The sequence below is a fragment of the Trichoderma evansii genome (assembly GCF_050947405.1).
Source record: "Trichoderma evansii strain SZMC 28006 chromosome Unknown GGI43scaffold_4, whole genome shotgun sequence".
Lineage (NCBI taxonomy): Eukaryota > Fungi > Ascomycota > Sordariomycetes > Hypocreales > Hypocreaceae > Trichoderma > Trichoderma evansii.
In genome coordinates, this window is record NW_028145202.1 from 796423 (window position 1) to 820263 (window position 23841).

The 23841-nt window shown below is 50.8% G+C and overlaps 5 protein-coding genes and 1 non-coding gene across 6 annotated transcripts; 3 read left to right on the forward strand and 3 right to left on the reverse strand.

The window, feature by feature from the left end:
* Positions 1-545: 545 nt before the first annotated feature.
* On the reverse strand, positions 546-5405 carry GGI43DRAFT_287602 (uncharacterized protein). The gene is made up of 2 exons (XM_083201323.1): positions 858-5405; positions 546-787 (listed from the first exon to the last, which is right to left on the reverse strand). Exons 1-2 carry the CDS (start codon positions 5253-5255, stop codon positions 686-688), a joined length of 4500 nt encoding a protein of 1499 aa, XP_083063249.1. The 5' UTR covers positions 5256-5405; the 3' UTR covers positions 546-685.
* Positions 5406-9720: 4315 nt separating this feature from the next.
* Positions 9721-11348, forward strand: GGI43DRAFT_397907 (uncharacterized protein). Its single transcript, XM_083205166.1, has 3 exons — positions 9721-10359; positions 10420-10716; positions 10773-11348. Exons 1-3 carry the CDS (start codon positions 10079-10081, stop codon positions 11035-11037), a joined length of 843 nt encoding a protein of 280 aa, XP_083063250.1. The 5' UTR covers positions 9721-10078; the 3' UTR covers positions 11038-11348.
* A 483-nt stretch (positions 11349-11831) lies between these two features.
* Positions 11832-15725, forward strand: GGI43DRAFT_421168 (Aldehyde/histidinol dehydrogenase; the record flags this gene model as incomplete). Its single annotated transcript, XM_083207910.1, has 6 exons — positions 11832-11930; positions 12024-12114; positions 12189-12558; positions 12624-13612; positions 14645-14771; positions 15014-15725. The coding sequence occupies 6 exons, from the start codon at positions 11832-11834 to the stop codon at positions 15723-15725; spliced, it is 2388 nt and encodes a 795-aa protein (XP_083063251.1).
* Positions 14055-14134, forward strand: GGI43DRAFT_t59. Its single transcript has one exon. It is a non-coding gene; the product is annotated as a tRNA-Val (tRNA).
* A 129-nt stretch (positions 15726-15854) lies between the features above and the next one.
* On the reverse strand, positions 15855-17202 carry GGI43DRAFT_397918 (uncharacterized protein). The gene has a single exon (XM_083205167.1). It carries the CDS (start codon positions 17164-17166, stop codon positions 15967-15969), a length of 1200 nt encoding a protein of 399 aa, XP_083063252.1. The 5' UTR covers positions 17167-17202; the 3' UTR covers positions 15855-15966.
* Positions 17203-17730: 528 nt separating this feature from the next.
* GGI43DRAFT_287741 (Metallo-dependent phosphatase-like protein) lies at positions 17731-19795 on the reverse strand. Its single transcript, XM_083201326.1, has 3 exons — positions 18283-19795; positions 18066-18218; positions 17731-18014 (listed from the first exon to the last, which is right to left on the reverse strand). Exons 1-3 carry the CDS (start codon positions 19669-19671, stop codon positions 17985-17987), a joined length of 1572 nt encoding a protein of 523 aa, XP_083063253.1. The 5' UTR covers positions 19672-19795; the 3' UTR covers positions 17731-17984.
* Between the last annotated feature and the right edge of the window lie 4046 nt (positions 19796-23841).

Sequence of the window (23841 nt, forward strand, 5' to 3'; positions counted from 1 at the left end):
GACAAGAACTACCATATGCATCTCAAATGATCCAAATTTAATGAAAAAAATCTACAGCATAGAAAAACGTGGCTTTGGTGAAAATTCCGTATCTGTATTTCTTTCTAACGCTATATTTATTACCACCCCCCTCCTGGATCACCTCTTTATATATATAATCCGTCAATACCGCTCTTTCTCTCTCCCAGGACACGCTCTAGTATATCTATGTCCCGTCTCTCTTACCGTGTTTCCGCAATCGTATGCAAATAGGAATTTGTCTAAGAAAAAAGACTTGGTATCTGAGGAGGCAGCCTCGCATATGCCGACAACATTGAAAACACAAAAAGGAAAAAAAAATGAAATCCCTGGCTTGCTGTTTCCTTTTCCGACTCCGCCATTATACCCGAATATGATATCAAAATGAAAGAAAATAGAAGAAGAAGAAGAAGGAGTCCCCAAAACAAATTAGCAAAAGGGGGGAAGAAAGAAGAAATGAATACCAAAAACTCCCAGGCTTAAAACGACACGCTTAGCAGCCGTGTGTATGCAAATCTAAAAACGCGACGGGTATGAGAAGGATGAAACTTTTCACATATGCCTTGTCCATGATACAGACATATGTGTTCGTAAAGCGAGACGAGAAAAAAAAAACGCTGCATGATATTGGTGACATTTTCGGGGCGGGCAGCGTCATTCGTCACCTTCATGCGTTGTTCGACACAGAAAGGCTCTGATACTTGCCCACCAGCTCTTCAATTTTGGGAAGTAACTCGGGGATGCGGAACGGCTTGGAAATAACATCGTCCTATACGAAGCGAGCGGTTAGCGACATGAATTTAAAAGACAGTGATTTAGACAGAGACGGTGAGACTTACGATTCCTGCAGCCTTTGCATTCTCGATTTGTTCGGGACGCGCATAAGCTGTCACAGCAATAATAGGGATGTGCTTAATAATTGTCCCTTCCTTTTCGAGCTCACGTATCTTTCTTGCGCAAGTCATACCGTCCATTACAGGCATCTCCAGGTCCATAAGGATGACCGATATATCAACACCTTCGGCCTCTTGGCCCGCCCAAAACCTTGATTTCTGCAGGGCCTGGAGGGCTTCTTTACCATGGTTGGCCACGAATGTATTATTACCGCAGTTACGCAGCTGTCGCTGCAACACCTTTTGATTGACAATGTTATCTTCGACAATGAGAACGTCGAAAAGGGGGCTGCGGCCTGCATCCGACTGGCTTCGCGACGCAGAACCGCCTGCAGGTTGGCTACCTGTGGCAGGCGACTGAATCTTTCGTTCAAGCTTGAAGGGCGTGATATGTTCATATTGAGACGGTGGATTCAGGCATTTACGGCTTTGGATGTAAAAGCTGAATTTGCTCCCAGTATCCTTCTGCGAAGAGACACCGATCTGGCCACCTTGCATTTCAGTCAAAATCCTGGAAATGAACAGTCCTAGCCCAGAGCCACCATATTGCACATGCGTCCGAGGAGTGGCTTGTTGGAAGCGTTGGAAGAGGACTTTCATTTCTTCATCACCAAGGCCGGCGCCGGTGTCCTCCACAGAGCAGTGGATATTGAATCGTTCACCAGAGCCCCACTCCTCTTCGTTGTCAATGTTCATGCCGACTGTCCGCTGTACATCGTTTCGTTCAAAGTAAAACGTCCCTTGGCTTGTGATTTCCGAGATATCTTTCGTTGCGCACATACTCACGATAATGGCACGCTTCTCTCGGCCCTGGGTGAATTTGATAGCATTGGTCATGAGATTGATCAACACTTGCCTCAGTCGAGACGGATCTAGCTTGGCCCAGTTGACCCCATATGCCTCGAAGCTATTGTCGACGCGGAATTCGAAATCTATGTCGTGGGCAAGCAACTCGGACTCAAACATCTTCAGCGTGCGATGGACAACCTTTATTGGCTGCTCATCAACAGGAGTGACAGCTAGTAAGTTGGAATCGAGCTTCGACAGCGTTAAAATATCGTCGACAATACGCTTTTGGTGACTGGCGCAGAGGTTGATGGTATTGGCAGCGTCAAGACAGGATTCCAAAAGGGAATCTACTTCTGTTCTGTCTGAGTGGGCCGTAAACGAGGCAATACTATTGGAGATTTGATCTACACACTGAAGGATCGCCGACAAGGGGTTCCTCATTTCGTGGCTCGTAATGTCAATGAAATTTTCTTGCTGGCGCTTCAACTCCACAGCTTCTTCGCGTCTCTCACTCTGGACCTTTTCAGCCCACTTCTGAGAAGATATATCTGTAATGCAGCCAAAGATGGACGCCAAACTACCGTCGGGGCCCTTCTCTGGAAATGCGCTCATCAGGACCCAGGTTTCGACGGTGTGATCTCCGCAAAGTTGGCTGCAGTTGAACCGAAATTCCAATGAGATGGTCACTTTTTGCTCCAGAAGACGCGTCCAAGCTTCCTCTAGCCTAGGCCTATCTTCAACTCGTACGCTGTCCATCCAGACAGTACCTATTTGTTCGGATCGAGCGTTGCGAGAGATCTGCCACCACATATCGTTGCAGTAGTTTATATGGCCAAGGTTGTCGGCAATGAACATTCCAACCGGGGCAAACTCAGCCATGCGCGTGAATTTATATTCCAGCTCGCTGGCTTCTTGAGTACGTTGTTCGAGCTTTTCTGAGAGTTCTTGACGATCTATGAGAGCAAGTTGTGCTGCTCGCTGGCCTCGCCGAATCTCTTCTTCAAATAGCACAACCGAAGCCATGGAAGTTGCCAGCTGCCGTGAAAGAAGGTGAATGAATAATTTGTAGTCATCGTCGTACGGTCGCCGCGGGTTTACGCCGAGCACAATAAAGCCTGTTACAGCTTCGCCAGTGTTTGTAGGAATGACCGGAAAGACCACGATGGTTCTACACGGATCCCCGAAACCCCGCCATTCAAATCCTTCTATGAGATGCTTTGGCAAGGTATCATCTTCTTCAGATAACACAACAGGTACTCCACCTCTTGCCACGGATTGTCGCACATAAGGCGCAAACCCTTCGTCTGAAGTACGTAGATCTATGGTTTGAGGGGCCGCCACATGACCTTCTGGAACACCGGGAGATCCCTCGAGAATGAGCTGAGGCGAGTGGACAAAGCTACCAGAGTGCAGCGATGACACTTCGCTTTCGGTTTCGTCCCTGACAGAGTATACCATGCTAAACGGAATGTCATATTCGTTAAACGCCAGTCCTTTCCTCAACTGCGGCCAAAATTCGTTGATGGAAGCCGCTGAAGCCGTTCGCTCTCCAATCTCTCGCAAGGTAAGCATTCGGCGCTCGTTGATTCTTCGTCGAGTGTTTTCGAAACAGGGGTTGTATAGACCGACTACCTCACCTTCTTCGCCAAGGATTGGAATGATGGACCATGAGAAGAAAGTTTCTTCCAAAAATCCATGTCTGTTGATGAAAAGCTGGTTATCATGCTTCATTATTGCTTGACCAGAGTCCCAAGCCGATTTGAAGATGGGAATGAACTCTTCCTTGATCTCGTCCCAGCCATCTGCATAGCGTTGGCCCATGAGGTTTGGGTGTTTGCTGCCGGCCAAGGCTACGTATGCAGCGTTATAGAGACTGACAAACTCACGGCCCCAGTACATGGCAGTTGGATTTGGGCTTGCCATGATTAGGTTTGTCATGCCTCTCAGATTATAGCTCCATTCACTCATGGGCCCAAGGGGTGTAGAGGCCCAGTCAACTGACTTGGCCAATTTTATATGCTCCGGTAGATTGTCGTTGTATGGAATCTTGGTCCAGTCAAAAGTCGATCTTACTGGCTGTGATTGCAGTACCTGATTGGTGAAATCGTCCGGATGGCGTCGGTTTACGTCAAAGATGGGTTCTATGGTGCCAGTTGCTGGGGTTGTGTCGGTCGTGTCCATGGATTCAATCGTAGGCTTCGCAGTGGCGTTACCGAAATAGTCGGGCGGCTCGAGGATATCAACAGCGGGGGTTACCGGCGTCGACAAAGGGTGGCCATTGATACCTTGCCCGAGCATGGCGGTTTCTTCTTCTTCTGCTTCTTCCACCATTGGCGATGTCGGGCGCGTTACGTGATACGCAGTACTTCCGCTAACGAATCGAAATCGCCGTCTTAAAGTTGTACAAATCCATGTAATCCCACCATACTCATAAGTTGCTGAAGGCACGTCCAAGGCATCAGTCCCACTAGCCATAACCCAAGATTTGAACTCATTAAAATCTTCCAGGAGATCGGGAGATGCAGGGTCTTCTTGCTCAGGGTTCAAAAGGCTGTGGATCGACTCGGCAGCCCGCAAAGATCCATTATAGTATACGATCGGCAACCCAGGGCGATTAGCGTTTGCTGAGTTGGCCAGATCAACCAGGAACGTCGGCCTATCGTCATGCTCCAGAAGTTCGAGTACGCCAACACCTTGAAGCATCTGCAAGCTAGGGGGTAGGCTGCGCATATCCGGACTCAGAGACGGTACAGACATATCCATAGACGACGGCGTGCTGCCAGAGAGAGCCGCATTTGTGGAGCTAACGCTAGCTCTTGGGAGTTTCAGCGTCGTGACAGTCCCTGCAGTTTCCTCACGAGCCTGTGCCATAATAGCCGAAGCTACGTCTGAGACAGGAACGCTATGAGGACGGGGGAAATGCCGTGCAGGGGCATGAGAAAAGAACAGAGGAGAGACTGCATCTTCGCGGTTCACTTGAAGAGAACTCAGGGGAAACATGGCATCGCTTAGCATCTCAAGCCTCCTTGGAGGCGAGGCGCCCGTGCGAGGCTTCTTGGCCGGCACCGACCCCATCGCTTGGCCGTACTTGCCTCTGCGCGACTGGCGCTTTCCGGTTCTATCAGCAGATGATAAACCTCCGGCTCCAGCTTGGTTTAAGCTTGGATAGCTCTTATGCGATGGCAGGGCCGCAATCGAGTTTGCTGGGAGCTGAGAGCCTGCTTGACCAGTACTGCTATTGTCAAGCTGCCATGGCACCGGCAAGCCTGTCGAATGGTGTCTAGAGTGTTCCTGGCGGGAAGTGCCTGCAAAGAAGGGCGAAGATGCCGTCTCCAACGCCGCCGCAAGAGGTCGAGGAGAGATTGCTGGTCCTTGGCCAAAGCCCGGGGCAGAGTTCGGTAGTCCGGAGTCAGAGGCTGCGCTGGGAGCCTGAGTCGAGGCCGATGCTGAAGACGACACTGAGGACGGGTGAGAGATGGCAGCAGAAGAGAACGCGGGAGCAGAGGCGGAGGCAACGCCAGGGCAATCTGCGGAGGAGTCGTCCTCGTTCTGCATTAAGACGACGGGAGGGGGGGCGAGGATGCCAGAGGGCAGAAAGAAGGAGCTCGCTTCGAAAAGCTTGGAGCAAGGCAGGCTTCCGATGAAGACCAAGACCTAAGATTCACTGACAGCGGGGTTTATGGAGAGGGTGTCGAACCTTGTCAGGACACCCAAATAGCGGACGGGCCTAGGCCTACTAGGGGACTCGTACAGACGAGATCGAGATGGCCCGACGAGCGAGAGTGGATGATGGGGTGGGTATGGGCCGAACGAGCGAGCCGCCGCCGTTGACCCTCTATGGATAGCCGCACCTGGAATGTCTCTCAACGGTTCTGGAGGCCATGCGGACAGGGCACGAGCACGACAGCCGATGAGATGTCGATCGCGGCACGGCGTAGAGAATGGGGGGCACTTTGCGTGCGCTGGATACGAGTCTTCGCGGGGAGGTTGCAAAGAGAGGGTAGGCTGCCGGGGAGGCAAACAAGAAGCAGCAGTATCAGAACCAGGTATGCGGATGTGCGGTATAACGGCTGAAACGAACGTATGGACAGGCTGAACGGCACTCGGTAAGCGTCCAGAGACGTCTTGGAACCGCGCACGCAGGGCTTATGGAAGAGTCGTGGCTGTGGGACCTTGGGATGGCGAAGGGGAGCTCCAGGCGTAAGCAGCTTTGTGCGGCATCGATAGGGGTGAGCTGCTCAGCAAGGCATCCAGGAACTGACAGGCGGCCGCAGAAGAGACACGCCGGGTCTGTCCTGGCGATGGATCAACAGGCGAGTACCGGAGATGGTCGACGGACCCGACAATAAGGGTCGCTTTGCCGGGGAACTGCTGATCAGCGCTGAGGCTCCGGATGTCAGTTGCCTGAGTGGAGTTGCAAAACCCAACGGGCGACTAGAGCCGGCAGGTGTGAGAGCAACGAGGGCAAAAGGGCTGATGGACCGCGAAATCATCGATTCAGCAATCCCGGCGAGAAATTCCCCACTGGCTCCATGGGCTGCCAGAGCGGTCGTAGCGGTTGTATCGCTAGCAGTAGTAGCATTATGCCGGCACCTGGGCTAGATATTGGAACCTGTACCACTACTGCTAGCAGCTGAAGAGGACCACAGCAGAGCCGACGCAAGGAGACGACCGGGTGGATGCCTCGGTGGGGGGTGCAAAAGGTCTGGCTCCATCGCCGAAGCACTATCGTGGGTCGACTGTTCTTTTTTTGCACCTCTTTCTTTTTTTTTTTAGCTGCAGGATTGCTGAGTCTATTACGGTGTCATATTTTGTCTACACTGTCCGTCGCACCGGTTAGACGACTTCCCTGCGTGGTAGCATAGCATAGTGCGCATTAGCCTGTAGCTGCCACCACGTTTTACTGTATGCATTTCTCCTGCTTAATGAGAATGGATCTCTTCGGGTAATTTCTAGCAAATCAACCCTCCTCTAGCAGTACTACTGCACAAATAAAGGTGGCAAGACAGGGATCCGTGGAGGAGCTGCTCCGAGCTGTCTTTTCTTCAGCTAACAAATGGCTAGCATCACAAGTGGAAGAGATTTTTGGTATGAAAACAGCGGCTGTCATATCTCACTAGTACGACACACAGTGCTGCCACGAGAACTACTCAGATACTACATGCATGTACTCACGACTCACAGCATATCAAATATCGAGTTGGCATACACAGGTAGGTTGATATTCGGACCTGTGAGGGCTATATTACACAGTCATACAGATTGCGTTTACCTCATGCAGGTACATAGTACAAAAATGTACAATATAAGACTGCGCCTGAAGGATTCGTAGCGTATTAGGTAGCAACTAATACAGGTACATTTTCATTTTGCCAGATCCCTGCTAAGAAAATCGATTTCTGAGTGCACAGCGGACGTAGAGCCACGCTCGCACTCGTTACTTTAGACCGTTCTAGATTCGTTTGAGCTACCCACTAGGACAGGGACGACAGGCGACTATCATTTGCCGCTGGGTGGGATTCGGGGAGAAAATTTATTAAGAGCCCGAGATAAGTAGAAAAAAAAAGCATAGCATCGGAAAAATAAAATAGTACCGGAAAAAAAAAAAAAAAAAAAAAAAAAAAAGAAAGAAAGGGAAAATTGCGAAGGAAAAGAAAAAAGAGTTGGGCTTCCAAGGCAGCAGCAAAAGAGATACGTCGACGGACATCCCGCGGAGACGCTTGAAGAGAAACCCAAGGAGCGCATGCAAGCACACCTTGGCTGGCTCCTTTGGCTGTCAGCTGTCTCACCATTGGCCATTGGCGGCCTGGTGATACTCGTATTTGCAGATACATAGAGCCATGTCTCATGGGTGCAGCTACCTATGCAAGGCGTTGATGAAGATAGACGGACACCTACCTGTAATACCCAACGTATCATTGGATAACTTTTCGAAATTTTGCAGACTTCGTTTTGCGCAAAAAGGGAGGGATGAGGAAAAGATCTACGCTTGTAATCAAAGAAATCTTGCAAAGCCATGCCTACAAAGGTAGGTATTGATCAAAGCATAGAGTCATACTTGCATATACATAGCATCATGGCGCTGGCTACGAAGTACTTCGAGAGGAATGGGCCAGAATTTGATGGAATCAGTTTCCTACTGCGCCGAACCAACAGGGGGTGGGAATTTTTGCCTATTGTTGGCTCTGTGCTTATTCATCACCAAACCTTCATCAAATCGAAACGGTTTCGTTGTTGCATAAGGTCGCGGGATATTAGAAGAGCCGTGAAAATCTATGCGCATCTGGCCAGTGCTACCTATTACTGATCAGCTTTCAATCAGCAACATCCGACTTTCTTAGCGCCGCGGGTACAAGCACTTGCCTGTAATCCCTACCCGTCACTCTGGGGTTTTCTGCAGGTCACTCAGTATGCGGCCATTTCACGCGATGACATGGTTTGTTAGACCTGCTTTGCAGCTGGTGGTCCCTTCAGCTGCATACCCAATACGAAGTACTTGCGAAATGTGCGCAGGTTGTTAGTAATAGTTTCGCATCCAGCTCTAGCTCTTGTCCGAGCTCTATTTAGACGAGCGCTATTATAACTTCAGCGGCAGTCGTGAGCTAGCAGATCAATCTCTCCTACTAGGTATTGGCTTCAGGTCCTATATTGGCTTCAGGTTACCCTATATCTACAGTAATCCACATCCAGCGCCCATCCAAGGCTTGGCGAGATGCTGTGCGACATGAATCGGGATCTGCCTAAATAGCCTGGGATTTAAATAGGAAACCATTGATCATCGCGATTTGTGCTGGCATCGATGCAGAGTTGACTATGCCGTTGTACATATCCAGTAAAAAGCTTTGATGATCATCTCGGGTGCGTTTTTGTCTCAGCTTGCCGCCCCGGATACGTCCCGTGCGGAGAAACGGGTGGAGCCGTGAAAGACTGAATAAGCAAGGTGTTATATCTTGTTGCCTATATTGTTACAGGGCAGTATGGCATAGAACTGCTAGTATTTAAACCGAGGCTCGCTTATCAAATTCCCATCTGCGTATTTCGGTGGTGGTTAGCACTAGGGCCTGGTGGCAACGTGTATAAGAGTTCTGTCAAGCGGAAGAGGCGTTGTTGGTTCAAAGTCAATTTGAGTGTCAGCTTACTCGGACATTGGCACACGAGAAAGAAACAAGATACATACTTCTACACCAGAGTTGAGAACTGTCCGTTGAATCGTTGATGCAACAGAGCAGGAGACTTTGCGTCCCTTGCATAGGCGGCATAAAGGATGGGGATTTTCCCTCCTCCCGCATGCATGCCTTATCGAAACATGCAAAGCAAAGAGCCAACGCGTAATATTGTGGCGTCCAGGCACTCGGACAGCTCAGAGACTGCGCTGCGAGCCCATTAGTCAAGACGCATGGCTCGGCACACTAATGGCGCCACCTACTATGGCGCGCGGCCGAATAGAATTCATTACAACACCAGGCCCAACAACCATAAAGGGACAATAAACCTGCTCGCACTGGCCACAATAATGGGCTCCATATGCCTGAGTAGCCTCGTACTCGTACGGAACTCCGAGCCGGGCGCCTTGCCATGCCAAACAGCTGCAGGAAACGTGCTCGGCGTCACCAGCAGCAAGGGAGCAGCGCATCGAAGCCGCTGTGAAATTTGTCCTTCCCTGTCCCACTGCCGCTGAGTCTGGCGATCGCAGCACTGATGCGGGCCACATAATTGGCCTGCCAGCGTCCGGCCCGGCCAATCGTGGCATGCATCTCGGATCTGGGCGCTTAAAACAGAGGCACGACAGCCGCTGCGATTGGCCCGAGGTTTCGTTGTCACCTGGAAGTCCGTCCAATCGCAGTTCATCACAGGCCCAAGCGCCCGCACCTTGCAGAAACTTCCCCACTGCCCAGCGAGCGCCAGAGTTACTCGCCTGACTGCTGGGGAGGTAGTCGCTAAAGGGCCCCATCCAGTAGAGTTCGGAAGCGCTGGATACTGGTTCCCTCTCACGAGGCTCTCTAATAAATGGCGCCGAGCCCCCTCAAGAGGCCATTACACCATTTTTAATACGGAGTTGATTTGAACGAACGTGAGAAGACCAAAGCCTGGAGCTGAAGGGACGACGAAAAAAGCTGCCATTACAAGAGCAGAACAAAGCGAGGCCTGGGCGCAACGATCGTTAATAAGTGTGCATATGCGGATATGAGCTTTTAGCCCTGCTGCTTAGCCAAGCCAAGGCGCACGCGTTTAGAGCTCCCTGCATAGCGAAGAAGCTGGCATTCGACGCCCTTATCGAGCTGTATTCACAAATTTTCTGAGCGATCCGTTTAATCCAGGACGCTCTACCTTTTAACCTCACCGAAAAGAAAAAAAGAAAAAGGAAAAGACTGTCCAAAATGGGTATCTTTGGTCCCGCCGGTCGACCGTGGACTTACCACATCCTCCATCGCAAATGGCCCAGAGTCCCAAGACTAGCCGTGCGCTGGTTGATGCTGGTGGAATTCATCGGCTTGATACCTCTCCTCGTCATCACGGGCCTCTCTCAGCCAAATCTGTATCGAACTGCATTGTGGCAGATTGGATGGGATCACCGTCTCAACTCAAACCCCGCCATCATTCTCTACGCCTATGCCAACTACACGGCCCAGCCAAAGCTCGCTTTCGTCTGGTCACAAGAGTCAGTTTGTGAAGAGCCCCATCATGAGAAGGGAAAACGTTATTAATGATTCTGTAATAGCCTCACTGATTTCAATGTCGCCATCGCCGTCATCTCTCTTTTCTTCCTCCTCACCAAGCTCATTGCTGTCATTATGCGAGTTTGGTATCCCATTGTATCTACCGTCTGCTCTATTGCTTTGGTTGTGCTTTACAGCGTGAGCACCTATGGCCAAGTTGGACCCGATTACACCGACCCAAGATACCCAGCACCAGCGGCCTGGTACTTCAGATTTGGTTGCGACATGGCCAAGCCGTACGGGCAGTATACCAACTGCCAAATTGCACAGGGGTCGCTCTTCATCACATTATACATGCTGTAAGCCTCGATCAACCCCCATGATGATCCATGTTTCGTGCTGACTCTGAATTCAGGACTGTGTACTGCCTCGTCCTCGGCTTTTCTCTCTATTCCATGTGGCCCAATCACCTCAACGACTTGGATACCGACGAGGATGAAGATGATGAAGAACCTGTTAAACAGGGCAAGAGCATAGAACTGGGCGGCCTGAAAGAGATGGGCATGAAGCAGCCAACGGCTTCAGGAGCCATGCCCTTTACGCCGAGAACACACGCTTTCCATATCCTCGACCGAAAGCTCCCGCTAAGACAGGAGAGTGAAGCAGTGTCATATGCTTAAGAGCCAGCTGGCCTCATTTTTTTTTCTCACATCATTATATATCCGCCAAAAAAGGCGTGTTTGAATTACTCGGATAGGCAATGGCGCAAGGTTTTCTCATGCAAGCAATATGATGGTATGGTAATGATACTGGGCCCTGGCGGCCATGGGAGGACGAGCAGAGAGGAATGAGGAAACCCGCCAAAAAAGCCACCATCCGCAACTATGTATATTTTTTTTCTTTCTTTTGTCACATACTTTATATACCCACGCATGATGATCAATCAAGTTGAATTTGAGACTACATACAAAATAACCAAACACGGGAGTTTCCGAGTCACGAGTCTGAAGTGCATGTCACGAAATAACTTCCTATTCCAGGCATTAATGCTCCCGTGCCGGCCCCAACCCCGGCGTACATGTAGCTTCAACCGGCCCGGCCTCGCGCATACTATGTAATGAATATGTAAAAGTAATCCACGCTTCTACCCGGTTCTGGCCGCGTGCTTGCAATGTCGCAGAGATGGATCCTGATCCAGCGCCGATACCCCGCCAACCCGCCGCGTGAACGTCACTCAACGAGGCATCTTTCCCCGCCTCCATCCGCGCTTTGACCCGGGCCGGTCTTAAATCTTGCCTCCTCCGCAATTTGGTATTTCCAATCACGTACCGCCAAGCTGCATCCATAGCTACTTGTACTAGCTGCCCCCAAAATCGAAGGCTGTAGATTGTGTAATGATCCCGAAGATTAATTAGTATAACTAGATTCTTTTCCCCTCTCTTTTGTGTCTTGCGTCCTCCATTTCTTTGATCCCATGGCGTTACTGCATCGACTCGCTGCTTCCTCGGCTTATCGCTTTGCTCCCGGTGTATCATCACTTTTAATCAGAAGAGCTTCTACCATGGCTCCCAAGGTACGTGTTAGACGTCCAATGCGCCGTGACGCAATTGGTCCATTTCATCGCTCCTAGGAGTAGCTGAAAGCTAATTTGTCGAACACGATATAGCTTAGAGATCCGTCCCTGTTGAAGAAGGATGTTTGCTATGTCAATGGCGAGTGGGTGACTGCCAAGTCTGGCAAGACCTTTGAGGTCACTGGTGAGCTTCACTCTATATTAATTGCTGTCTCTGCGAATGTTGAACTAATCAGTTTGTCATTTTCATAATTAAAGACCCTGCTACCGGCGAATTGATCACAACATGTCCCGAATTCACCACTGCCGATACCGAGTCCGCCATCACCGCTGCCGCCGACGCTTTCAAGACTTTCCGAAATCTGACCGGCCGCGAGCGCGCAAAGCTACTGCGCAAGTGGTACGATCTCGCCGTGGAGAACACTGAGGACATTGCCCAGCTCATCACCTGGGAGAACGGAAAGCCACTTGCGGATGCCAGAGGTGAGGCTGCCTACGCTGCCAACTTCTTCGAATGGTTCAGCGAGGAGGCTCCCCGCACATACGGCGACACCATTCCTGCTAGCGTACCAGGAAACCGAGTATGGACTGTTAAAGAGCCTGTTGGTGTTTGCGGTCTTATCACTCCGTATGTTATATCAAGCTTTCCCCCCTCGGAATATGAACCATAATGCTGACAAAGACAACTCACAGATGGAACTTCCCCGCGGCTATGATTACGAGAAAGATTGGTCCGGCTCTGGCAGCTGGATGCACCGTCGTGTGCAAGGCGCCTGCTGAGACCCCCCTCACAGCCCTTGCACTTGCTGAGCTGGCTCACCGAGCTGGTATCCCCAAGGGCGTTGTCAACATCGTGACGACTTCAGATAACACCGTCGCCATTGGCGAGCAGTTGACGACAAACCCCACGATCAAGAAGGTTTCCTTCACCGGTTCCACAGGTGTCGGCAAGCTCCTGATGAAGCAGTCATCCAGCACTCTCAAGAAGCTGTCACTGGAGCTCGGTGGAAACTCTCCCTTTATCGTGTTTGACGACGCGGATCTCGACGCTGCTGTCGCGGGTGCTATTGCTTCCAAGTTCCGATCCTCAGGACAGACCTGCGTGTGCGCCAACCGAATCTACGTCCAAGAAGGCGTCTACGATGAGTTCGCGAAAAAATTCGTCAAGAAGGTCAAGTCATTCAAGATTGGCAATGGTTTCGCGGAGGGCGTCACCCACGGACCTCTTATCCACGACCGCGCTATCGGCAAGGTCGATCACCACGTCCAAGATGCCATCAAGAAGGGCGCCAAGCTCCTCGTCGGTGGCCAGAAGCTGCCTGACGTTGGACCCAACTTCTACGACCTCACTGTCCTGCGTGACATGAACGCCGACATGGCTATTGCCTCTGAGGAGACCTTTGGTCCTGTTGCAGGCCTCTTCAAGTTCAAGACTGAGGCGGAGGTTGTCAAGCTGGCTAATGCTTCTGAGGTCGGCCTGGCTGGTTACTTCTACGCTCGCGACCTGGAGCGTGTTCACCGTGTCGCTGAAGCTCTGGAGGTTGGCATGATTGGTATCAACACAGGTATCATCTCCGACCCTGTTTCACCCTTTGGAGGTGTTAAGGAGAGTGGTTTCGGTAGGGAGGGGTCAAAATACGGTATTGCAGAGTACCAGATTACGAAGATGATGACCTACGGTGGTATGGGCAAGCCTCTTCAGAGCTAAATATGTGAATACGCAGGGAAGATAGGAGTAGCTAAAAGCTTTTAATGTTCTATGATACAATGAAATGATGATATCACATATAGAAAGTCAAGGTTGTGAAGCCAATAGTAGAGCGAAGTGTGATGTATTTTTCTATCAGATCATGTATACCTTTCGCAGTATACGATCCATTATAAGGAAGCGTGGTAATGATGCCCAGAGGTAGCCTTAGGATTAAGCACCTATAGAAACACAGAACCCGCATAGGATTGTAAGGAAAAAAGCAATAGCCTTTCCTTACATTTACTTCGGGTTCGAATACTCAATTTACTTGAGCTATTCAACAATTCGTGTAGATATAGGAAGAATTGCTGTTCTTAGCAGAGCTAGCTTTATATATTCTTTTACCTTCACGCTAACCCAACAAGAAAACACACGACTATGTGGCGCAGTGGTTAGCGCAGTCGCCTTACAAGAGTACCGCGAAAGGTCGCAGGTTCGACCCCTGCCATGGTCATTTCCTTTCCAAGGATTTCATTTTTTGCAATTCATTCAATTGCAGAATTGGCCTATTTTTTGATGTCTTAGTAGTTTAGATGCGTATCGTAGGGGAGGTAGTTGATGTGATAGCTTCCTTATGTTTAGACTTTGAGATGTTTCGGGTAACAGAGGGGACTGAGACATTGCAACTGCACAATTTTTTTTTTTTTTTTTTTTTTAAATATGAGCTTGCTAGGTTTAGTAGAAACAAGATTTGTGATTCTTATGTTGTGTATCTCAATCATCTCTTTGTAGCCTGCGCTGTATTCGTTGCCAAGAAGCTGGGCGAGAACATGAGTATTCTGCTCACAATAGCGAGACTACGATATATTTCAAAAAGAAATGCCCAAATAAATATGTACGTAACAAGAGCTAAATTAAAACATAAACTGACTAACTATTACTATCAATCAAGACTACAAGCAGACTTAGATGCTCTGTATGGAAGCGGCCTATTCTGGTAGCTGCCAACGTATGTAGCAACCAGCTGCCGCATCTTATCTTATCATACGGCAGCTTGTACCAAGTACGTCACCCCACCTCTCTGCAAGCTCTTTACAAGCTGCTTCTAACACGAGACCAAGCAACTCATCACCGCACACATCATTCACCATGTCACTCTCTCGTTCAACTGGCCTTGCCAGCCATGGAATGCGCCTATTTGCGCAAGCAGAAGGGTAAAGCACCATATGAGCACCTCAATTGCCAATTCGAGAGACTGAGAGCTTGCTTTGCGACTAACTCTTTTAACATATAGACGTCTCTCGTCTGCATCATCGGTCCCTCGCCTCTCATTAACAAGCTTCAAATATACCAACAAAGCTCCCTGCGCTGCTTCACTCTCTCGTCCCTTTAGCCAGTCAAAACCTCTCCTCAAAAAGCGCAAAATCGCACCTGCAAGCAATAGCCCCGAGGCTGCATCACCATCGCACTCCTCTCCCCCCCCTCCACGCTCCTCCAAAGCTGCCGACAACGCCCAGCCCAACCCCGAAGATCCCCTCGACTTCTCCTCCTTAATAGCTGCATACACCCCCATCGATGCGCACTTCAAGGCCCAGCTCCAGGCCGTCCTCCACGGCGGCCGCTTCAATCCCGATGCCCTTGGCGCTCTTTCCGTCGCCCTCAAAGACGACGACGGCACCAAAGTGACATTCCCTCTCAACGAGCTTGCTCAGATCGTCCCTCGCTCAGGTCGCATCATCTCCCTCCTCGTCAACGACCGCGAGTACCTCAAGCCCATCATGTCCGCTGTCCAGTCCAGCAAGGACTTCAACCAGCAGCCCCAACGCTCCGAAGACAACGAGCTAGAGCTCCTCCTCAAAGTCGAGATGGAGCGCAAGGATGACCTCGTGCGCCGAGTGAAAGAGGCATGCCAGGGGTGGAAGGACAGGGTGCGCCAAGCCCGGACGAAGCACGAGAAGGCGCTCAAGGAGTGGAAGAAGAATGGCACGGTGCTGCCGGATGTGGTGAGAAAGGCGGATAAGGAGCTGCAGAAGGTGCAGGATAAGAAGATGAAGGAGATTGATGGCGAGGAGGCGCAAGTTATCAAACAGCTTGATCGCAATTAGATGTGAAGAGGATATAACATCATGTATAATACAAAAACAAGAAACACTTCACATACTATAACAGCGTAGGAGTGAGAGAGTAGCTATAGCTATACACTTTCTATAATCAACTTTTTTTTATATATCAATGAGATTTCAGTATCATAAACACAGCCCGTATTTCTATCATTTCTTTTTAATCGTACAAAAATACATACATATATATATATATTCACCCTTTTTATTTGCCCACATCAAATCTTCAAGCCTTTGTCTTCGCCTGTGCCTTCACATTCTTTCCACCCTTGGCACCAGCTCCTCCCGCAGCGCCCAGCAAAGACGTCAACTTCTTCTCAAAGCTCTCCACGTCCTTCTGGGTATAAGTACCCGCCCTCAAATGCCATGACCTCGCAATGCCCACCGCATCCGTCGCAAACTGAGGCTTCTCGTGCTTGCCCTCCACGGCAGACTCCAAGATGGTCTTCTTGATTGACTCTTCAGCGTCCTGGATGATGGGCTCCTGCTTTTGCCCTGCAGGTGCTTTCTCCTCTTTGCCCTCCTCAGCTGCCGCTAGCTGCTCCTGTTTCCTCTTCTCCTGGAGATACTCCTCCGCCGCCTCCCTCGCCTTCAAGTCCGCAAAGAATCGTGCCCCATTGGCCTCTACCTCGTCGGCGTAGTTCTTTGCCTGCAAGTTCTGCGGCACACCAACAGGATCAGCTCTGCCACCCAGAATATTCAGGTTCTCCATCACAGTCGCCAGGCGGCCCTCTTGCGTCGAAGGCATCGCAGGAACAAACGCCGCCAAGGTCTCCTTCGTCAAAGAAGGCGAATACACCGTCTTTGTTCCGAATCGCATCGCATCGTCAAACTGCTGCTCCTGGGGATCCATCCTCTCAAAGGGATCCTGTCTCTTTCCTCGTGGCCCAGTAGCAGCAGCCTTGTTGCCGCCTTCACCTCCCTCTTTGGCCTTTCCTCCTCTGCCGCCGCCCCGGCCTCCTCTTCCTCGTGTAGCACCGCCTCGTCCTCCCCGTCCGGCACTAATAGCAGACGTCCTCCCTCTATTCGCACCCGCAAATCGGTTTCCGCTCGGTGAAGGAGCTCGAGGGCCCGCTGCTGCATTCTGCGCGCCACCTCGTCCTCGCAGTCCACCCCGCCCTCGAAGCATTCCTCCTCTGGGCAGACTCCGCACATCGATTACTCGGGGCTGTGCCGGCGATGCTGAGGAGCCCGCAGGGTTTTGGGCTCCCTGGCCGCTTGTTCGGTTCTTCTGTAGGGCATTGATCTCGCTGGCCGCTGTGCGGGTTCGCTGTCGAGCCGAAGGTTTGGCATTGGGGTCGCTAGGTGCCTCGTCAAACTGCGATTGAGTCGTGGAGAACTGGCGGAAGTAGCCTCTTAGGGCATATCCGGCATTCCCCAGCTCTGGCCTCGCTCGAGATAGCGAGCGGAGTGTCTGTGAGCTCATAGCGGCGGTTGGTGGTGGTTGAGCCTGAACTTGAACTTATCTTGCTGAAGTGGGATGGTCTTGATGCGAAGACCAAAATCTGTCGCTTGATGACTAAGCGCACAACCGCCATTGTACACATCACAATGAAACCATACTGCGACCATATGATTTATCTACGAGCACAGCGAATCACAAAATGAACAGGTCAAATGTATTTTCAAGAAGAAAAAGTTCCATGTTAAATCTTCTACTCCAAGTTGGCCCAAACAAATAGGCGTGTTATCTAACGTTGCGGTAGACGTCTCGAGAGACCCCCAGCGTGAGTCCATATTGTATAAGGCTCAAGTGAACAATTCCCCAATGCCATGGTTATAGATCATATCTGCTACAAGAATCGTTCATCTACCCATTGATCCTCCCACATCCATGGCGCCGACATGTATTGAAAAAAAGAAGGAAAGAAAGTAAAGAGAAATAATGAATAATATCCGCCTGCCCAAAAGAAATGCGGCCCATAGCAGGGCGTGATGCCAAGAGACCGTTTCAGGTCTTGGCTCAGACAATTACGTTTTACCGTTCAGATAAGCCAGTCAAATCACTCGCCACGGTTATTACCCCGTGGCTGCGGTAGCCACATGCTGTGCTGTCTTGCCATTGATCACATGGCCACGTAGCCCCTTCTTAAGAATATGGTATAAGATGTATGATGTTGCCTGCTGGCAATTTCAAGCCGCCTCCTTGTTTCTTCTTTTTTTGTCGTGGGTAAAAAGTTGGAATGCAAAAAGTGAGAGAGGAGAGAGAGTATAGAGAGCCCAGCTCTCTTAAAATTTGCGTCATTAGACACTCTGAGGCATGACCAGCGCAGGCTATCAAACTGTTAGTATATAAGTCATTGGACAGGTAAGCAGCGTACTTACAGGACTGTTGAGCATTTGCTGGCGCTTATTTCGGCCCTTCTTAATATGGCTCTTCAGAGCACTAGAGTCAAGAGGTTTGAGAAGCTCAAAGCTGCAAAGCAACTCGGACGATACAGACATGACTGCACCCCAATTATCGAATTCTCCGCAATACTAAAGACGGTTAGTAAGGGAAAAGATGAGCTGTAGTGTATCTCAAGGCATAAGGGGAGCTCACATTTGGTGCGCTGAACACTGTGACTAATACTCGATCGTTGAAGAATTCATACCCGTCTTCTACCACCATGTGGGCGCGGCAGACCAAGTCAAAGTCATGAGTTGCGAGGAAGTCGGTAATAACTTTCTTTCCAAAGCAATAACTAACTCCTCGCTCGTTTGCTTCCCAATCCTGTTCCATGTCGGCCGGATCAGCCCAAAGAAGGTCATTCAACAGCCCGTAGTCGGGAACGTCGGTGGGCCGTGCGATGTTGCGAATATCGTCCATATGGCTTAGAGCAGGCGACAGACCTCCATGGACACAGAAGATCTTTCCAGCCACAATGGCAGCAATGGGAAGCGTGTTGAAGCAATCGATAAAGGTCTTCCAGACTTTGATGTTGCACCTTCGCTTGCATTCATCATAGAAGCCATAGACTCGAGTGACGTTAGCACACTCGTGGTTTCCTCGAAGCAGGAAAAAGTTTTCGGGGAATTTGAGCTTATAGCAGAGCAATAGCAGGATCGTCTCAAGGGACTGCTTCCCTCTATCGACATAGTCTCCGAGGAAAAGATAGTTGGATGTTGGGGGGAAGCCGCACATCTCAAACATTCGAATGAGATCAGTATACTGTCCATGTACGTCTCCAACAATCTTGACAGGAGCATCGAGCTCCAATAGAGCAGGCTGAGCCAAGAAAATCTCCCGGACTCGTGCACATATAGCCATGATTTCCGCATTCTTGAGGCATACACTCTTGGTGACCTTGCCGGCGTATCCAGCATCGAGCAGTCTCTTGATATAATCATCGAGGTCCATCTCTTTTATTTCGTCCATGCCCATGGGATCATTCTTGGGCTTCTTCGGCTTCTTGACGGGAGCATCTTCCCGCTTCACCAGAATGGACTGGCCTGGAGGGAGCAGATGTGTGTTGACGCTGGCGTTGGCCGATGGGGGCTGGTCGGAGACGTGGTCAACCTCGCCGGAAGCCTGTGCGGCGCTTACGTCGTGAGCGCCACTCATGACTGATTCGGAGACTGGGGATGGCGGGGGTAGCAGCCCATCTTCGTTTGAATTTGATGCGGACAGATCGGCCGAGGGGCTTCTCCCGACCGAGGGGCTTCTCCCGACCGAGGAGCTTCTCAGCGGGATGGTATCGGTGCTGCGGCCGGAGCGGGAGATGCTGGAGCGACCACTCCTGCCAGACTTGACGGAAGCAGCATCGTCGCCGTTGAGCAGAACCGAGTTTCTCGGACTGTCGGTCTTACCGCTGCCGGGGATTTTAGACCGCAGCCCGCGAAAAGATCGAGTCGAGTCTTTGGTATCTGACTTGCTGAAGGAAGGGTAAGATTGGAGGCCGTCCCCGCCGCCATTTTTGGAGCCGCCCTCCTTGGAAGATTGGTTGCCCATTGTGATTCAGGTAGATGAGGCTGGAGAGCCTACAGAGTGCGAGAGCAGTGGTTTTTCGGATACGGCGAGAATTGAGGAGAGAAAAAAAAAGTTATCGCGAGATTGCCAGCGAGGCGAACAGACCTATGCTTTTCCAGACCCCGTTGTTGGTCGGATTTGTCGTCTTGCAGTAGCGCTCGCGTGGAAAAGTCGTTTATGGGGTTTTTAGAAGAGGATGAGTAACCGCAATCCCAGCCCGTCTTAGGGAGGATGGAATCGTCGACCGAGGTCGGTAAAGAAAGAGGACCGCTGGCTCCTTGGAGCGTCCGTTTTGGTTGTCTTAGGCGAGAGCCTAGGAGGACAGGCCAGCTTGGAGGAGCTTATGAGAGCTCAGTCGGGGCTGGAGCGGATGACGTCGTGGCAGCGGCAGCTCGTGACTGGAAATTCTGGGTCGAGACCGGCAGCTCTGGAAACAGCGCTCCGGGGTCAGGAACCGCCCACAAGCAGGTCGGGGATACGATGGCAAAAATGCGAAAGTGGCCTCGGCCGTTGAAAAAAAAAAAAATCTAGACGGCGGAATCAGCGCGGCCGGTCCGGGGCGGTTGTGTCTGCTGCATACGCGGGAGCAGGGCGCAGGAGCGGGGTGGTGTATGGTGTGTATGTGTATGTGTATGTGATATAACAGCAATGAGTTGGGACCTCGCAGAGAGATGAACCACGCAATAGCGTCGCAAAAAGTTAACGCAGCATCAGGAAGAGGCTGTGATAGCTCGGCAACGATAGCAACGACGGCACAGCTTCTGCGCGAGACAGCTTGTCCAGGTACTTATAGGAACTTGCTGGGCGACAGGCGAAGTAGGATACAACGGAAGTTGAAGGCGAAGAAAAAAAAAAGGTACCTTGCAGATCAGGGCCTACGGCCGAAACATGGATCTGGCGGTGCTAAAAGCCAAGTCTCGGAAGCACGGCCAGGATGTCTCGTCTCGGTGGGAAGTTGGCCGCAAGAGATGGGAATTTGATGGAGGAGAGGGAAGGATAGAATATGAATGGTATGCACATACAAGTACTTGGAGATACCAAGGCAGCTGTGCGGCTATCACTACTAGGCAGGTAGATAGAGCGTGCGGACAGCGTTACGGGCCCGGTGGCGATGCTCACTCGGAGCTCCTATCTCGGCAAGCTTATGGCGGCGAGTGTAAATACGTGCTAACGCCGCCTCGTCTGGCTTAGGTGGGATGGCGCTGAGAGCTGGGTTTTAGGGTGCCGGGAATCAGGCAATAGCAATAAACATGAAGTAGCAGATGTTTTGCACCTCGCAGACACAATACAGAGAAGCTGCAGGTTGGCGGTGGGGGGGGCTCGACCGCTGTTTTATGTAATGGAAGCTTTGCTCTTCCTTGTTTCTCGTCTCCAACGGCTCTGCGAAGAATAGAGCACAACAGAAGCTACCGTGCGGATCGGGCTCTTGGGCAGGCGGCCGGTGGGGGTGCGATCCGCAGACGGTTGGTGGAGGCTGGCGTATGCGATCTAAGTGTACGGTATTGATGTGCCGTGCCGCGGAAACATCAATAACGGCAGCAAATGAAAACTAAATGACGATCTCATGCAAAGATGGCAAAGGAGAAGGGAAGCATTGGAGGTGTTGAGAAAAAGAGGGCAGACAGAGGCTAGAACAAGAGCTACAACCAAGCTACAACTAAGCTATTGTTTGTGAATAGCCGCGGGGTGGATGGCGAAGGAGTCCCAGCCGGGGCCTTGTGACACCAGCCAGCCGCACCTTTGGCATACTGTACACATGTACCCGCGATTAGAGTTTCACACCCATGCCTCCTTAAAGGCGAAAGGCGGCAGACTCGCGATGCTGGTTCCGGACGAGGCAACGAGCTTCTGGGATGTGGAGGGCTGGGCTGGATGCGGCGAGGCGGAGCTTGAGCCCGTCGGGCGCGGACGCGAATACAAGGAGGGGGAAATGGAAGAGAATAGGAAGACGGAAAAAAAAAAAAGAGAGACAGCGAGGTGGGCCGGGCGCCTTCAAGGAGCTGTTGCCTGGCTCTCTGCATGATATGGCGGCCAATGCGAAATGATAGAGGCGGGAGATAGAGTCATAATTGGTACCGATGCAACGGAAACGCGCACTTGTGCTCCGCGCTGAGCTCGGAGATGCTCCAAGGCAGAGAAATGAGTAACGGACGGCGATGCCTCAGTGCCGGACACCAAGGCCCCTGGCCGTTATTGGGCATCTTGGGCGCTGACAGCCAGGCCAGAGCGCTGTAGCGTTCGCCCTAGTGGCCCTAAGCGGCTCCGGGGCCGTCCAATCCCAGTCCGGCCTTGCGCTTTCGCAGACCAAGCCCAGCCCCCACGCGCCCCGGAAAAAAAAAGTCCAGCAGCTTGTTTCAATGCTTCTATCGTGCCCTTGCAGCTCAGCAGTCGTCCGACTCACCAGCACGTGCTGACACCGCAATGGGTTTCTGGCAAGCGGCGAAGAATGCCATGCTGCTACATGTCAGGATTTGCGGTCTCGATGCATCATTAAATATTTCTGGGAAAACTCTGCGCGTGACAGGCAGCTATCTATTCGTATTTTGAAATCAGCATCCTCGTGCCCAAAACCGACAGGTTTCAAAGTGGCGTTTGGCCGCGCACGACATGCGGCTCATTCTCTCATACGAGCCCCCATCTGCTATGGGGTCAAGAGAATAACTTACCGTACCATGGACTTCTCGATCATTTACGTATCACGAGGAAAATCACGAGGAAAATACGGAGGCAAAAGGCTACAAAACCATCGCATCTTTCGGTGATGGCTCCTTGGTTGTCATTCCCATTGGTGGTTCATGTCCCGATTGCGCAGCAGCTGAGCCCCAGAACTACGGCAATATCCTTCGAAGGATCCTCGCGTCGAGATAGAATTCCCGGATCTCTCCGCCCGATATCCTATAATTTTGACGAAAAGATGGCAACGTAGAATCAATTCCCAGAGGGCGAAAAGCGATAGCACGCACAATGCCGGACGGCTTGTCCCGATTCAATTATTCGGAATGTGCCGTTGACGCCATATCAACATACCCTGGGGTCTCGGGTGTTGTTGCAACTTCTACTACTGTCCAGACATCTGTAAAAATCGTCAATGGTATCAAGCACAGGGTCCATGAACCACTGATATATATCATCGTAGCCTTGTGGAATGTCCTCTCGCTAGTGCGACAAGCACTGTGTCGTTGAAGAAGAGCCTCAAAAAATTAGTATTCTTTACCGCCTTTCTGATGTGCATCAAGCGACTAATGCTCAACTCCTCTCTGGTTCTTCTAAACATTGTACCATGGCCCGCTTCAAGTGCCACTTCGGGAGACACCCGCATGCTCCTCTGGGTGGCGCTGAAGAGGGCTTATATTTGTTGTCGTAGCGGTAGAGCGCGTTCGTAAGTAGGAAGGGTTATGTCGCCAGGGTCTTAAAGAGGCGGTGTTGTCAATACAATCCGCTTCGAAGTACAATACCCTGTTCTTGACATTGGTTCCGGTCCAAGATTTATCCATCGACTTATCAGAGTATCTCATCTTGCGTTCAAAGGAATTGCTTGCGGTGTGAAGCTGTGGCTACTACAGTATTTCGACATCAGAGTGGCCTACGTTAGGGCTGCAGAAGCGTTAGTTGGCCATGCATGAGGACCATAAAAAAGTCTAGATGTAATGCTAACGCATTTGGTGCTCACGCAGGAGAAAAACAAGGATCGCGTTTAACCCGATGGGCCGGAGGGCATCAGGGGATTGGAGAAGCAGTGGAAAACTGTGAGACTTTGGAGGGTCGAGCAGGATGAGTAATCTGTCTTTATTTTAATTTCCGACTACAAAACACAAAAGATAAGAGCTAGAAGAATGGGCAGAAGAATAGTCAACAAAGTAAGAAGATTGAAACAGAACGGTCCAGAACGGCAAGTAAGCGCGAGAGGCTCAAGTCCTACGACAAGCGACAAGCGACGAAACGAAATTACGAACAGACTAAGCCAGTTCAAAGCCAAAACAAAAAAAAATATCAATAGATTCCTAACAAGCAAAAAATTAGTATGCCTATTACCTTAAACAAGCACTGCTACTAATACTGGGTACCTACTTATCACAGGAACGAGGGATCGCACGCATAAGCCTCTGCGCAATTCTAGCCTAACTTGGCTTATCCAGATTCCGCCGCTATTGA

What these genes read in the sequence shown, in the direction of transcription:
- GGI43DRAFT_287602 (XM_083201323.1), bottom strand. Translation starts at nt 5,255, where the DNA reads ATGCAGAACGAGGACGACTCCTCCGCAGATTGCCCTGGCGTTGCCTCC. An exon ending in ATGCAAAGGCTGCAGGAATC is followed by an intron (nt 788 to 857) that starts GTAAGTCTCACC and finishes CGCTTCGTATAG; the next exon opens with GACGATGTTATTTCCAAGCC.
- GGI43DRAFT_397907 (XM_083205166.1), top strand. Translation starts at nt 10,079, where the DNA reads ATGGGTATCTTTGGTCCCGCCGGTCGACCGTGGACTTACCACATCCTC. An exon ending in GCTTTCGTCTGGTCACAAGA is followed by an intron (nt 10,360 to 10,419) that starts GTCAGTTTGTGA and finishes ATTCTGTAATAG; the next exon opens with CCTCACTGATTTCAATGTCG. An exon ending in TTCATCACATTATACATGCT is followed by an intron (nt 10,717 to 10,772) that starts GTAAGCCTCGAT and finishes CTCTGAATTCAG; the next exon opens with GACTGTGTACTGCCTCGTCC.
- GGI43DRAFT_397918 (XM_083205167.1), bottom strand. Translation starts at nt 17,166, where the DNA reads ATGAGCTCACAGACACTCCGCTCGCTATCTCGAGCGAGGCCAGAGCTG.
- GGI43DRAFT_287741 (XM_083201326.1), bottom strand. Translation starts at nt 19,671, where the DNA reads ATGGGCAACCAATCTTCCAAGGAGGGCGGCTCCAAAAATGGCGGCGGG. An exon ending in CAGTGTTCAGCGCACCAAAT is followed by an intron (nt 18,219 to 18,282) that starts GTGAGCTCCCCT and finishes AACCGTCTTTAG; the next exon opens with TATTGCGGAGAATTCGATAA. An exon ending in AGCAAATGCTCAACAGTCCT is followed by an intron (nt 18,015 to 18,065) that starts GTAAGTACGCTG and finishes ACAGTTTGATAG; the next exon opens with CCTGCGCTGGTCATGCCTCA.